This window comes from Cavia porcellus, unplaced genomic scaffold, assembly GCF_034190915.1.
Source record: "Cavia porcellus strain 051 isolate PalLab524CR breed Dunkin Hartley unplaced genomic scaffold, mCavPor4.1 scaffold_18, whole genome shotgun sequence".
Taxonomy (NCBI): domain Eukaryota; kingdom Metazoa; phylum Chordata; class Mammalia; order Rodentia; family Caviidae; genus Cavia; species Cavia porcellus.
The window spans coordinates 51,816,900-51,830,425 of record NW_026947501.1 but is presented as its reverse complement, the minus strand read 5'-3'; the positions used below and the strand labels follow the sequence as shown (position 1 = coordinate 51,830,425).

At 40.3% G+C, this 13,526-nt stretch overlaps 1 protein-coding gene across 1 annotated transcript in view; it reads left to right on the top strand.

Annotated features, from left to right (window-relative positions):
- Positions 1 to 1,064: 1,064 nt before the first annotated feature.
- Positions 1,065 to 13,526, top strand: part of LOC134471450 (liprin-alpha-1-like) — a 59,659-nt gene continuing 47,197 nt past the window's right edge. Inside the window, 1 exon segment of the mRNA XM_063230341.1 lies at positions 1,065 to 1,535. Coding sequence (XP_063086411.1) covers positions 1,275 to 1,535 — 261 coding nt within the window. The 5' untranslated portion in view covers positions 1,065 to 1,274.

Here is a 13,526-nt window from a genome sequence, read left to right as displayed (position 1 = left end):
TGTAGTTCTGTATTATGTGTAACCTTACACTGCTTTGTTTTGTTTTGTGTTTTTCTCTTTTTCCTCTTAAATAAAAAAAAAAAAAAAAAAAGGAAGGTTGGAGCTGGCCAGGGGCCACCCGCCAAATGTCACCCGGGGGTGGGCGTGGCCGGGGGCAAAGCTTCAGCGCTTGGCTGGCGGTTGGTCCTGCGCTGGCGGTTGGTCCTGCTCGCGGCTAGCAGGACCCCCTAGGTCTCGAGGGACGGATTCTAAACCACTGCACATCGCCCAGGAGACCCCAGTGATGGCACTGTGGACTCGCCTGTATGGCCGCGTCCTGGAAAGCTCTAGGGTAAGTGGGGCCAGAACTTGTACAGCACCCGGTGAGGTGCTAGAAATCATCGTGGTCAGGTGTGCGGTCGCGGGGATCTCTTGCTGGAGGGTCGCACCTGCCTGGGGTACTACTCTGGAAGTCTTCAGCGATCCCTGTCGCCCTCATTAGGCCCGTCTGTCTATGTGACACAATAGCCTCTCATGATCGTACCTCTCACCTTTCCTTCCTAACCATTCTCCACTGTACTGACCTGCTGTATTTCCATTGTGAAGCCTTCTTTTTTTTTTTTTTTTTGAGCTGTAAACTTAAGTTAGGTTGACTGAACAGCCACTGCAGTCCTTGAAAAACATCTCTCTTAAAAAAAAAAAAAAAAAAAAAAAAAAAGAAAAACATCTCTCTTGAGCCATAGCAAATCCAATTCCTTTCTGTGTTCACTAAATTAAGCCCAAGAATTCAGGCAGGCCTTCCCAGGAGCTGACTGCACACAGTCAATAAGATGTAAGATGTAAGATGCCTGTTGGATTTTGTACTTGTCAGTTTTCCTGGCTGTATACTGCTTCTGTGCTTTTCCTGAAAAAGGATTGAGTGGAATGGGCCCCTACCAGGAGATAGAAAAAACTAGGTAACAGAAGCGCACTTGTTTTCAAAACTAAAAAGTTTGCTTTTGCAAACAAAACCTCACATGGTTTGCTCTATTCTTTATAGGAGAAATAAGTAGCTCTCTTTGGGCCTTACATCTTCCCAGCATTGTTGTCTTCTTTAGTGTCTTCATGTGGTGGCTTTCTGCATTTAATGGGTGCCTGGGTGTATCTTCACAGAGTATTTGCATCCAAAGAATAACAGATCTGTGAATAAAGAGATTGTCAGCTTTCCTTTATTAGCTACAGATACTCATAAAGTTGTAGATTTGTGGGAACCTGTATTTTCCGTATAATGACTAGTCCTGTGTTTTTGTTCCAAAATGATGTGTGAGGTGATGCCCACCATCAGTGAAGAAGGCCCTTCAGGAGGAAGTGAAAACCATGGATCTGGCTGCCCTTCACAACCAGATGCAGATTCCCATTTTGAACAGCACATGATGTCCATGCTAGAAGAAACATACATTGCTTAGAGCACACTGATAGAGACTCAAGAAACATTGGCGTTGACCCAGGGGAAATTGCTCGAGGTTGGTCATGAGAGAGATTCGTTGCAGAGACAACTCAATACTGCGCTTCCACAGGTATGTGTGGTTTTCACCTGAAACTACAGGTTTTTTCTGTTACGTGTCTTTCTGTGGTACCATCTTTTGTTTTTGTACCTGTATATTTTGTGTAACCAACCACTTGTCAAATGATAGTTCCTAGTGTTTGTAAGCGCATGCAGAGTTCCTGGGGATTCAGCTACTTAGGGCAAACAAACTAGTGTTCTGTAAAGTCATGTGAAAATATCTTACTACTTTCACTCTTCGCTGAGGAACTGCTAAAGATTTGGGAATGCACTTTGAAGGTTTTTTAAAAAGACTTGAAACAACAACCAAGCGGCATGGTCCTTGGTTTCTTTGATTCTGTTTTGTGAGATCTCTTGCTTAATGTAGGCTTCCCATGGCTTGTATCTCAGGAATTGTATGTGTGTTTAGGATTGTATCTCAAGGATTTGCAGTTTTCTAATGAAATTTGGTAGATAATAATTTTTTTTTTTGTTTTTGGTATCAGGAATCGAACTGAGGACCTTGCTCTTGCCAAGCAGATGCTTGTTGCTGCTGAGATATTATCTCTAGCCCTTGAAATTTGGTAGACAAGGATTGATTTCACAGAGAAAAATTTTTACAGACTATCTTTACAGAATACCGGTGTTTGTAAATCACATTTGTAATAAGGGATAGAAAACTGGAAATTTATTCTTTAGGAACTTTCTCCTTTTAGACTAGACTTCTAAGTTTAAAACAACTGGGCTGGGGATTTAGTTCAGCAGCATAAGCTTCTGCCTGGCAAGCATAAAGTCATGAGTTTGATCCCCAGTACCAAAAACAAATATATAAAAGTAAAAACCACCTCAAAGTTGGAAACAACTGTACTTCTTTCTTTAATTATATTACATTCAGCCCAGTATCTCAAAACTGCCTCTTGTGGAATTAAATGGAGACTGAATGGCATGTGAAGGGAGAACATAGTAAAACTAGAAAAATGTAAGGTAAATGGTACACAGCATAGTGGGAGATAAGTAGCTTATTATTTAGGTGTTTATAAGCCATCGAGTACCATTTTACTTGTTCATAATAGTTGCCTTTCTGGTCCATTCAGGTAGACCTGAATAAGCATACATCTATGCTGTCATGATGAGTCTGCAGTGATAAATCGGCAAATGAACACTAGCCCTAATGTATTTGTTGGCTATAGTCAATTCTCCTGAAAGATTAATAAGCCAAGCATTTGAATTTCCTTTTTAGAAACAATAATTTGATGTTAGTGCTATATGTTTCTTTTGTTGGTTAGAGAATCAGTAAATTGTTTGCTTTTGTGGAGCATAGGGTTGAAGGAGGGCTTCATTTGTGTTTGCCTAAGTGCTCTGTCACTGAGCTCCATCCCTCCTAGTCACATTAAGATTTTTCTCATTGGAATCTTATAAATGTCAGAGTTTATTTAGGTCAGATTTTACTATAGAAGATTATAAGAACTGGCCAACTTGTATTTGTGTAGGGAGGTAATGGGGAGCAGTTTATGTGAAGGATTTTATAGTATATACAGGTATTTGTAAATTTGTGATGGTTTAGTTTTGTTTTTGTAATATATTGACTATAATTTGAGATAGATCTACAGTTTATCTAATACATAGTTAATCTATTCAGTTTTTGGAAAAAACAGGCAGGCAGGACCTGAGAGGGAAGTGACAGGAGTTTTGTAGAGCTGGTTTCAGGCCGTGGGTGTTGTCACACCTGCTGATGAGGTGGTTGCCTGGTGATTTGTTTCTGGGGGGTTCTCAGTGTAGCAGCCTGGAAATGCTTAGTTTAGTGCATAATGTGATGATGCCACCAGGTCCCGTCACCATCTGAGCACCTGATGCAGCATTTCAGAAACACAGAAACCATGAAACAAACTTGTTTTGGTCCTTTTCCTTTCCTGGAATCAGGCTCATCTTTGGTAGTTGTTTGACTAGAGAGGCCTGTCAAGTAAGTGCCCGGTGTACTTTTGGCACATTAGGTAGGCAGGTCAGAATGTGCCCTACTTCTAAAAATTGAAGTAAAAGGCTGGGCATGGTAGTGCATTCCTGGAATCTTCAACCCTTAGGGAGGCCAAGGCAGGAGGATCAGAAATTTGAGCCCAGCCTGAGAAACTTAGCAGTTGTCTTAAATAAAAAATAAAAAGAGAGCAGAGAATGCTCCTCAGAATGAAGGCCCCCAACTATAGCAAATATCAGAAATCTTCTCAGCGAATTTTCCATAGAGCCAACACACTTGAGAAACAGTTCCTACATCAAAATGAAACACTGGAAGCCCCTGCCTAGTTTCCAGTACAGGTGTTTCTCATTTAATTACCTGCTTAACAACTGTTTGGACTTCCCTGCTGCTCAGACTTATGCCTCCTCTTTTTTTATTTTTTGTAAAGTTCTGCACATCTGGTTCAGAGACTCTCAATGGTTTTTTTTTTTTTTTTAGTTTGTAATGTTTATACAGTACTATACTTTTTCTGATGGTACTCTATGATACTGTAGTTTTATGTTCTGTTGTACATTATATACTGCATAGAAGTTGTGCAAATAAAGGCAAAGTCATCAAGTTGGAGTTTCCTTTGACCATTTCTTTGTGCTGAGTGTTGTAATGTATGTACTATATACAGCTCCTCATTTAGCAACTAATTCTTTTAACGCTGTACTGACAGGAATAGGACTTGGTGGTTAAATGAGGAATCCTTGTACCTTTCCTCCAATTCTAACAATGGTCTTGATCTCTCACCATTGATTATTTTTGCTTCTTCTTGACTAAATGAAGTAAAATAGTACCTATATTGTGTTTCTTGGTTGTTTCATTGTTCATGAGATTTACCTGTGTCCTATATTTTTTGCCTATTCTCATCTGTTGTCTGGTAATCCAGCATACCAATATATCAAAATTTGTTCTTTTCTATTCATGAACATTCAGGTTGATTCCAGTTTTTATCAATTCTATCCTGAGTATTCTTGTGTATTATTTCTTTTGTGTATGAGAGTGAAGCTATGGCTGAGCATGGCGACATATGCCTATAAACTCAGCAGGGCAGAATGTTGAGGCAAGAAGACTGCGAGTTTGCGCCCCTCTTGGGCTTTATACTGAGAACCTGTCTTTTTTGGGGGGGAGGTAATGGGACTTGAACTCAGGACGTTGTGTTGCCAAACAGGAGTTGTGCCACTAAGCTATATCCCTGGCCCTCGGATCCTTTAAAAAAAAAAAAAAAAAAAAAGCAGAGAACTGTGGAGTGATAGATATCCCATGCATTTGTTCAGCCTTAAGAGATATTGCTAAAAGTGGCATTGTACTGACACCAACAGCATGTGAGAAGTCAGTGCGCATATCATCTTTACCCCTGACACTGTTCATTCTTTTTTTTTTTTTTTTAAACTGGTACCAGGGCTCGAACTCATGACCACCTGCTTCAAGGCAGGCACTTATGCTGCTGAGCTAAATCCCCAGCCCCCATTGTTTATTCTTTTATGTTAGCTTTTCTGGTGCCTACTTAATGGGAGAGGTGACTTAGTGAGAGAGGTACCAGAGATCGAACTCACGACTACTGCTTGCAAGGCAGGTGCTTTTGCCACTGAGCTAAATGCCCAGCCCCTTATCATGTATTTCATGTATTTCTTTAGCATTTCTACTTCTTCATCTGAGAAGGGTCTGTTCATTTTTGATGCCCATTTTTTGAATTTGGGGGTGGTTCTGTATTTTTGAGCTCCTTATATATTTTAGGCATTAATCCTTTGTCTGAGGAACAGCTGGCAAAAATGTTTTACCATCGCGTGGGTTGTCTCTGCACTCTCTTGGTAGTTTCTCTTGCTTTTCAAAAGATTTTGAATAAGATGCAGTCCAAGTTGTTGATTATTTCTGATAGAAGCTTTGCAATTGGGGTTTTTTTCCATGAGATCTTTGCCTATACCAAAGTCTTCAGTTCTACCTGTCTTCCAGCAGATTGGAGTTGTTTCTATTTTCATATTGAAGTCTTTGAGCTATTTGGATTTTAGCTTAATGCCTGGGAAGGGATATGGGTCTAGTTGTAATCTTTGGCATGTGGAAAGCCAGTTTTTTCCAGCACCATTTCTTAAAGAAGCTATCTTTCTTCCAGTGAGTATGTTTGGCTCCTTTGTCAAAGATAAGATGATTGAGTATGCTGGAGTTGTTTCTACATCTTAAAATCTGTTCCATTGATCCTTGAGTCTGGTTGTTTTGTTTTGTTTTGTTTTGTTTTGCCAGTTTTTATCACAATAACTTTGTAGTATAATTTGCAGTCAAGGATTGATTGGATTCCTTTCTGGTTTTGGTATCAGGATAATACATGCTTCCAGGAATGAATTTGGGAGTATGGCTTCTCTTCAATTTCTTAAAAGAGACTGAAGTAGTAGTATTAGGTTTTCTCTAAATTTCTTGTGGTGTTCAGCAGTGAATCTGTCAGGGCCTAGGGTTTTCTTTATTGATGGGTTTTTAATTACATCTTCACTTTCACTGACAGATACTGATTTATTTAGAATTTTTATACCTTCTTGATTCAGCTGTGGTAATTCATATGTAACTAGGAATCTGTCTATTTCTTCTTTGTTTTCTATCTTACAATACACATTCTGAAAGTAGGTTTGATTTTGAGGATCTTCTGAATATCTGTAGGGCTTCTTGTGATTTCCACCTTTTGATTCCCAATTGTATGTGTTTGGGTCTTTTTTGTTTTTAATAAGGTTGGCTGAGAGTTTGTCAAGTTCATTTAATGTAACACAGAACTCTTTGTTTCATTGATTCTTTGTATTATTTTGTTAGTCTCCATTGCTTTAACTTCTGCTCTGTTCTCTATAACATCCTCCTTTTTACAAGCTTTAGGCATGACCTGCCCTTGATCTAAAAGCTTGAGGTTCAACAGTAGGTTATTTGAGCTTGCTCTGTTTTTCAGCTATGGGTATTCAGTGCTGTAAATTTCCCTCCTAGGACTGCTTTCATTGTGTTCCTTATGTTCTGTTACAATGTATTGGCATTATCATTTAATTATAGATACTATTTAATTTCATCTATAACCCATTGGTTATCCAGGAAGGTATTATTGAATATCTATATGTTTATGAATCTTGTAGTTGGCCATTGATTTCCAGTTTCACTGCACTGTGGGCTGATAATATGTCTGGAATAATTTCAACTTCTTTCCATTTCTTTAAGCATGTTCTGTGAGCTACAATGTGTCCTATTGTGGAGAAGGTTGCATATGCAGCAAAAAGAATGTGTCCTCTGATGTTCTGGTGTGGAATACACTGTAGAAATCTGCTAAATCCGTTTGTTTAACAATTTGGTTCAGTTCTGACATTACATTGTTGATTTTCTTGTTTAGTTGATCCACCCATTTGTGACAGTGGGATAGTGAATTCCCTGTTATAAATGTATTAGCGCATATTTTGCTTATCATGTCTATTAATATTTGTTTGTATAGTTGGGTTTTCCATGGTTGGCATTTGGTGCATATATATTTATGACTGTTATCATTTCCTCTTGGATTGTTCCCTTTACAAGGATACAGTGACCTTTGTCTCTTAATCAGTCTTGGCTTGAAATCCCTTTGTCTGCAGATAGAATAACTACCCCTGCTTTTTTCCAGGTTCCTGTTACATGAGTATTGTTTTCCATCCTTTGACCTTTCAGTCTGTGAATTTCTTTTTGAATAAAATGTGTTTCTTGTATGCAGCATATTGTTCGATCCTGCTTTTTGATCCATTCTGCCAGTCTGTTTCTTTCGTTGGGGAACTGAGGCCATTAACATTGATTATAACTGATATGTATTGACTTATCTTTTCATGGTTATTCTCTTATCATTGGTTCTCTTTTTCCCTCCTCTGTGAAATGCTTGCCTTGCCTGGTTGATTGATTCTGTTGTTCTTCATGGAGTTGTAGTCCTTAATATCTCTTTCAGGAATGTCCATCAGAACATTTTGGTGTGCTGGTTTGGTGTTCGTGGGTTTCCTCAGGTGTTCTTTATCATGGAAAGTTTTATTCATTAATTTTGAAAGTTAGTTTTCCAGTGTAAATCAATCTAGTTTGGAGGTTGTTTTCTAGGGCTTGAAAGGCTTCACTCCAAGCTCTCCTTAACTTGAGCATTTATGTTGAGAAGTCTGCTGATTCTGATGGGCTTTTCTTTATAAGTGATTTGTTTCTTTTCTCTAACAACTTTTAATAATCTGTTCTTGTGGTGAATTTGTGGAATTTTGAGTATTATACGCCTTGGTATAGATTGTTTTTGTAGTGGTGAATTGGAGTTTTTATAATGGCTAATTTCTTCACTTATCTCTGTGTTGAATTTTTTACCCTGCTTGGGAATTTTTCTCCCATTACTTTTGTGAACAAGTTTAAGCAATTTGTGGTATCTCCTGCTTTTTCATTGACTCCAGTCAATCTTACATTATTCCTCTTTGCATCATTTAGTGGCCACTGGATTGACTTTTTTTTTTTTTTTTTTTGGTCCTTTGCTTCTTTTAAGAAATCTTTCTTTCCATGATTGCTAACTGTAATTCATCTTCTATAATCTCCTGGATATCTGTTTGAATCTATTTCTTCTTGGTTCCTCTCCCCCCAAGCCCATTTTATTTTGAGAAAAAAAAAAAAACTAAAACAAAAATTTCAAAACAGCAATCAGGGCAACAATGGCACATACATTATTCATTATCATCCCCAAATCATTCACTCAGAGCACAATATTTCTTTCCTGTGCTAGGCATTCATGGTCTCCATTATTTCCCTAAGCTCTTTATTTATCTTTTTATCCATATAGTTCTAGAGTCACTCACCATCTCTGTAGTTATCTAAGAAATTATTTCTGTTTTTATTTTTATAGAGCTTTGTTCATCTGCTTATTACAGGATCTCGCCATGCAGTTCAGGCTGGCTTTGAACTCGTGTAGTACATGTTGGCAGTTCTCCAGGCTCAGATTGCCAAATGCTGGGATTACACTCTGCACCACCATGCCTGGCTGTTCAGTTTTATAATAGATATTGCTGTAACATCCTTGTCATCATGGGAATATCAGAGAGTAGGTGGTTATCAGGGCCCTTTGTTCTATAGTGTCATGCTTTAAATCGCATGTGTTCAAACAGAATGTGCTCTTTGAGTAGTAATTTATAGTGTTTTCTAGTAAATCTTGGATAGCTTAGATTTAAATTTGTGATAAAAGATTATTTGATTTCCAGTTATATTTCCTCTAAATCCTGTCTCCCTTATTTCTGTCTTGTCCTTTGTATTGTAATATATTTGCCTGAGTAGATCCTTGAATTTTTAGCTTTAAATCGTGTCATAAATCTGGTGTCTATTTCTATGCATGCGTCTTGTCAGCCTAGCAACTTAAGGAACTATCATAGAAAGGCAAATTTTCCAGTAACTGAGCATACCTTTGTATCTTCCTAATGCATGGAAGAGTATAGTATGTCACACATAAGTGTAATGTTGTCAATATATTGTAATGAATAACTGATGTTTCATTGGAAATGTTTAAACTGACCTGCCACATCACAAGTTACTGTTCTCTTGGCAATCAGCCATCCATGGAACATGGGGACAGATGTCAGTGCTTGCTATACTCAGAGCTTTTGCCTCTAACCATTGCATGCGTGTGTATAATAGATGGAAAATTTAGGATTTGAAAGGAGGGAATGATTGAAGCAGAGCCATAGGCTTTAGATTGAGGAAAAACAGTTTTCTCTGATATGGAAGGCTAGAACTTAGTAAGCACTGCTCTCTGCTGGGTGCCAAACTCAGTACTTGGCCATTTTTTTGCTATATTTAGTCCACAAGCACATCCCCATGAGAAACCAGTTGCTGTGCTTGCCCCCAATTACAGATGTGGAAACTGAAATTTAGATCACATGATGTGCAGAGCAGGTATAAGTTAAGTCTGTTTTGATTCCAAAACCAGGACCATTTCTCCCTTGAGCCTGGATTTTTCAAGATGTTCTGATCTGCTGACAGTCTCCCTCTCAGAGGAAACCTTGGAATTAAAAGCGGTGCCCTGGAAGCAGTGGGGATTGCGGAGTTTTCTTTCTGTCAGTCTAGAAGCTCCCCCTAATGCCTGCTGCCTTTGGCCCTGTGCTATGCCCGCTTCATGCTTCCTGCCTTCCTGGTGGTGCACTTGTGGGGCAGTGCTGCTGCAGGTGCCAAGTGGTGATTGTCCTCAGCAGCTGTGTGTGAGCTTCTCTATGTGGCTGAGCAGAAGTGTAATTTAGTAAGGACACAGGTACAGATCCTCACTCTGTTGCTGATTAGTTCCTGGCCTGGGAGCTGTTCCTTGGCCCAGTGGAACCATGGCTTGCTCTCTTGTAAGTGAGGTAGTGATCCACACAGTAGTGCTGCTTGGAATGGCCCTGATCTGTGCCTGCCCAAAGTGAGATGCCGCGCTTTCACCAGCAGCCGGCCTCAGAGCTTACCTCTGTTCAGTGGACTTCAGTGTGGTTTGGATATTTTGGTTTTGGCAGTAAGAATTTCTCAGCAAAGGAAGCAGTCTGTTGACTTACACTCAGACACTGTAGCCTCGTCTTGTTCACTAGTCATCTCTCCTCAGCATGCAGCCTGGTGACTTAGAGGAGACTTGCTCTGGGCTGGCTATGAAAATTAGCCTAGCAATGAGTCTAAGGACAGCAAATATGGACCAGACAAAGACTGGTATGGGATGGTTACTTTTACACTTTAGTTTTACCTGGCAGAGCGAGGTGACTTCTTGGCACTTGTAGAAAGGTCTGAGACAAGGCAGTGGGTCCTAGCCTTGGGTTTCCTCTCACAAGAGAACAGAGGCAGAATGAAGGCCTGGTTCAATGAGCCTAGAATGCTCTGGGCAGAGCGGGGCCAATGTAGGGGAGTCTTGGTGCAAGAATCTCTTTTTGTGGGTGGAGCATAAGTATAGTGCCTTACCTCTTCTTTTTTCTTTTCTATTTTAAAAAATGATTGTTTTAACCTGAAATTTTAAATGATGCCTGGTAAACAACATGGTCTTAAGTTTGATTTTTGGGTCCCTCCCAAAAATATTTTTGAACTTTTATGATTCTTGTTAGTAATTTCAAGCATGATGGCCTTCTTTAGAGATGAGATTGCTGGACGTTAAACACGGGGCCTTGAACATAATAAGTAAGCATGCTCTGATTACCCTAGCCCACAGCAGTCTTGTTTTGTTACTACAATTAGAAATGAGAGTCAGACAAGGTGGTATATGCCTGTAATCCCAGCACTCAGGAGGCTGATACAGGAGGACTGCTGGAGTTTGAAGCCAGCCTGGACTACAGTGTGAGTTCATGGCCAGCCAGAACTGTATAATGAAACCTTATCTCAAAAAAGAGAGAGAAAGATACAGAATTTGTCTGTTTATCTGTTAAGATTATATCATATGTTATATATCCTAATTTAAGATTGTATCCTAAGTTAACATTGTATCCTATGTGATTTTAGACTTGCAGCCTCTAGAACTGTCAGAAATAATTATCTGTTGTTTATTAATACCCAGCCTATGACTATGGTAGTTTTTTTTTTTTTTATAGTAGCTGGAAGTGACTGGGAGAGGGAGACTGCTAAAAACATAAAGCCTCCTCATCTAGATGAGCATGAAACTAGATTCCACAGTGCTTAAAAATAGATAATACTAAGACATGCTTACAGAGATGACTACTCACAAACAGGTGCCTATTTCACTCGATCACAAATGGGTGGAGAATCTGCCAAAACTGCCAAAATAAGTGAGCATGATACTTAGAGACAGATTAACATCCATAGTAACAGGGACTGGCGGTAAAACGAAGCAGGTATGACAAAAAAACAACTTGGAATCTAGTAAATGAAACAGACCTTAGCTAGAATGATACAGTCTGTTGTGGACATGGTCAAAGACGGAGCATTGGCAGTAAGTCACCAAAGGTGAGCCAGATTGCAGCAAGAGAGGCAAAATGAGAAAAATTCAAGGCCCTCAATTCAGGCAGGCCTAGAGGCAGGTCCACCTATTGATGTGATAGGTGTGTGAATAGAATTGATTTGATTTTTGACTTAGAGTAATTAGAGTCTACTTTTCTTCTACCTGCCCCAGAATCTTTCTGATAAAAGATTCCATTAGAGAGAGGGCACACTCTGTCAGGAATGGTACTTATTAGGTGACCTGACAGTGAGCTCTTGCTTATCACCATGGCCGATGCCAGTTAGTACCTCGATCAGGGCCGTGTTGGCATCTACAGGAGAAATCTGTACCACAGGGAAGAGCTCACACTTAGTAGAGAACATGACAGAAGTCTAGATGGCCGGCTGGCCAATACCCTTTCCCCTACTGCTTCGCATCCACAAGTCCCATTCCTGAAGGTTGGCTTTGGGCCTATGAAGATGTCTCAACACTGGCTGGAACTCTGTCAGGTTTTAAGACACATTTGGATGATTTTTACCTGGTTGGCAGGCAGGAGCAAGCAGACCCTATGTTAGTGGCCTTGGTGAGGGGGCATTTGAGTGTGAGGAGACAATCCTGCATGGCAGGTCCAGGGAGCAGAGCCTGTGTTGTTGGCCTGGGGAAAGGACCTTACCTTGTTGGCCTGGGGGAAGAAGGGGCCTTCAGTTGGTCTGGATATGAGAATCATGTGTTGCTAGCTGGGAAAGAGAAGGCTCTGCTGGCCTGGGGAGAAGAATCTCTATGTTGTTATCTGGGGAGCCACCATGGTTTTGGCCTGGTGAAGGGCCCTGTGTTTTTGGCTGGAGGAGTCCGCTATGCTGAGCTGGGTGGGGGAGGCAAATAGAAGTCCTAATTCAAATACCATGGACTCCTGGCCTTATTCCTGATATTTCTTGAATAGATAATTTCCTCATTTGCTGTTATCCTTTGAGCCATTTCCAGAAGCTTTGAAGAGTGGTTTTCATCATTTCAGGTCTCCCTGGGGAGCAGGCTGCAAAGTTCCTGCCAGGCTAAGTTCGGCTCACCCACAGTCGTGATTTTTTGGAGAAGAAAAACTAGTTTAAAAGAAATTTTGCTCTTTTCCAGTGCTTTCTGTGGCAGTGTCATCTCTATTTCTCTCTCACTTTACTTGCCCAATCTCACTGTGGCTCACATAGGCACATGAGTCGTGGTCTGGTTAAAGCAGACTTCATGGGCCTGTGCTTTCTGTGATGAGATTGACTGTGAGCTGCAAACAATTGCTACCAGTGCCCTGTAAGAGCATCGCCTGTTTTAAACTAGCTTTCTAGAATTATCTAGCTCAAGCACATGTTCTTTTGAAGGACTGATTATTTATCCGGTAGATCTTTATTCTTGTCTTTTAAAGGAAAAGCACCTAAAGCCAGAAACACTGGCAGATGATTTTACTTATTTCAGAGTTGCTTTGCTCCAAATTCACATTGCTCAATTCAGTTCATTTGTGGTATCTGTGAACCGGTGTCATAACACAAGGTTTAGCACAGAACAGTGCTGCAGGACTCCTGCAGCTTCTCTCTGCCTTTTGCAAGATCTCCTACACTGCTGCATGCATAGTGTTTTGAGAATGCCTTTACAGAGAATACAAAAGGCTTCCTAGTCCTAGCAGTAAGCCCATTCTTCATAGTTGACTTTGCTCCAATGATTCAGGGAGACTATAGGGACTAAGGGAAAATCAGAATAGAGAGGGGACTAGAATTGGATAGTGACCTTCTAGGCCTTTTTTCCTTGATTTCTCTAAGGGCTCTAGGTCTCAGATCTGTGACTGACTTACAAATGTCTTCAGATGCTTCATTTTGGGATGCCAATTGAGGAAAATGCTTTTATTTCCTGAAGTCTAAAGAGGTGGACCTGGACACTCATTATCCCCTGCTGTGCTTTCAGCAGTGCCAGGGTGGAGGGAAGTCAGATGGCCTGGGTTAGACTCTCATTCCATTGGGAATACCTATGTCACCTTACGGCAAATGGTTGATCTCCATTTCTCTGGAGGAGAATGGGAATCCTTTGCCATGTATCTTGAGATTGGGCTGCCTGTGTGTGTGGACTATGAGGCCAATGGAAGTCTTGCTTAAGAGGTTTTTTTTTTTTTTTAATTTATTCAT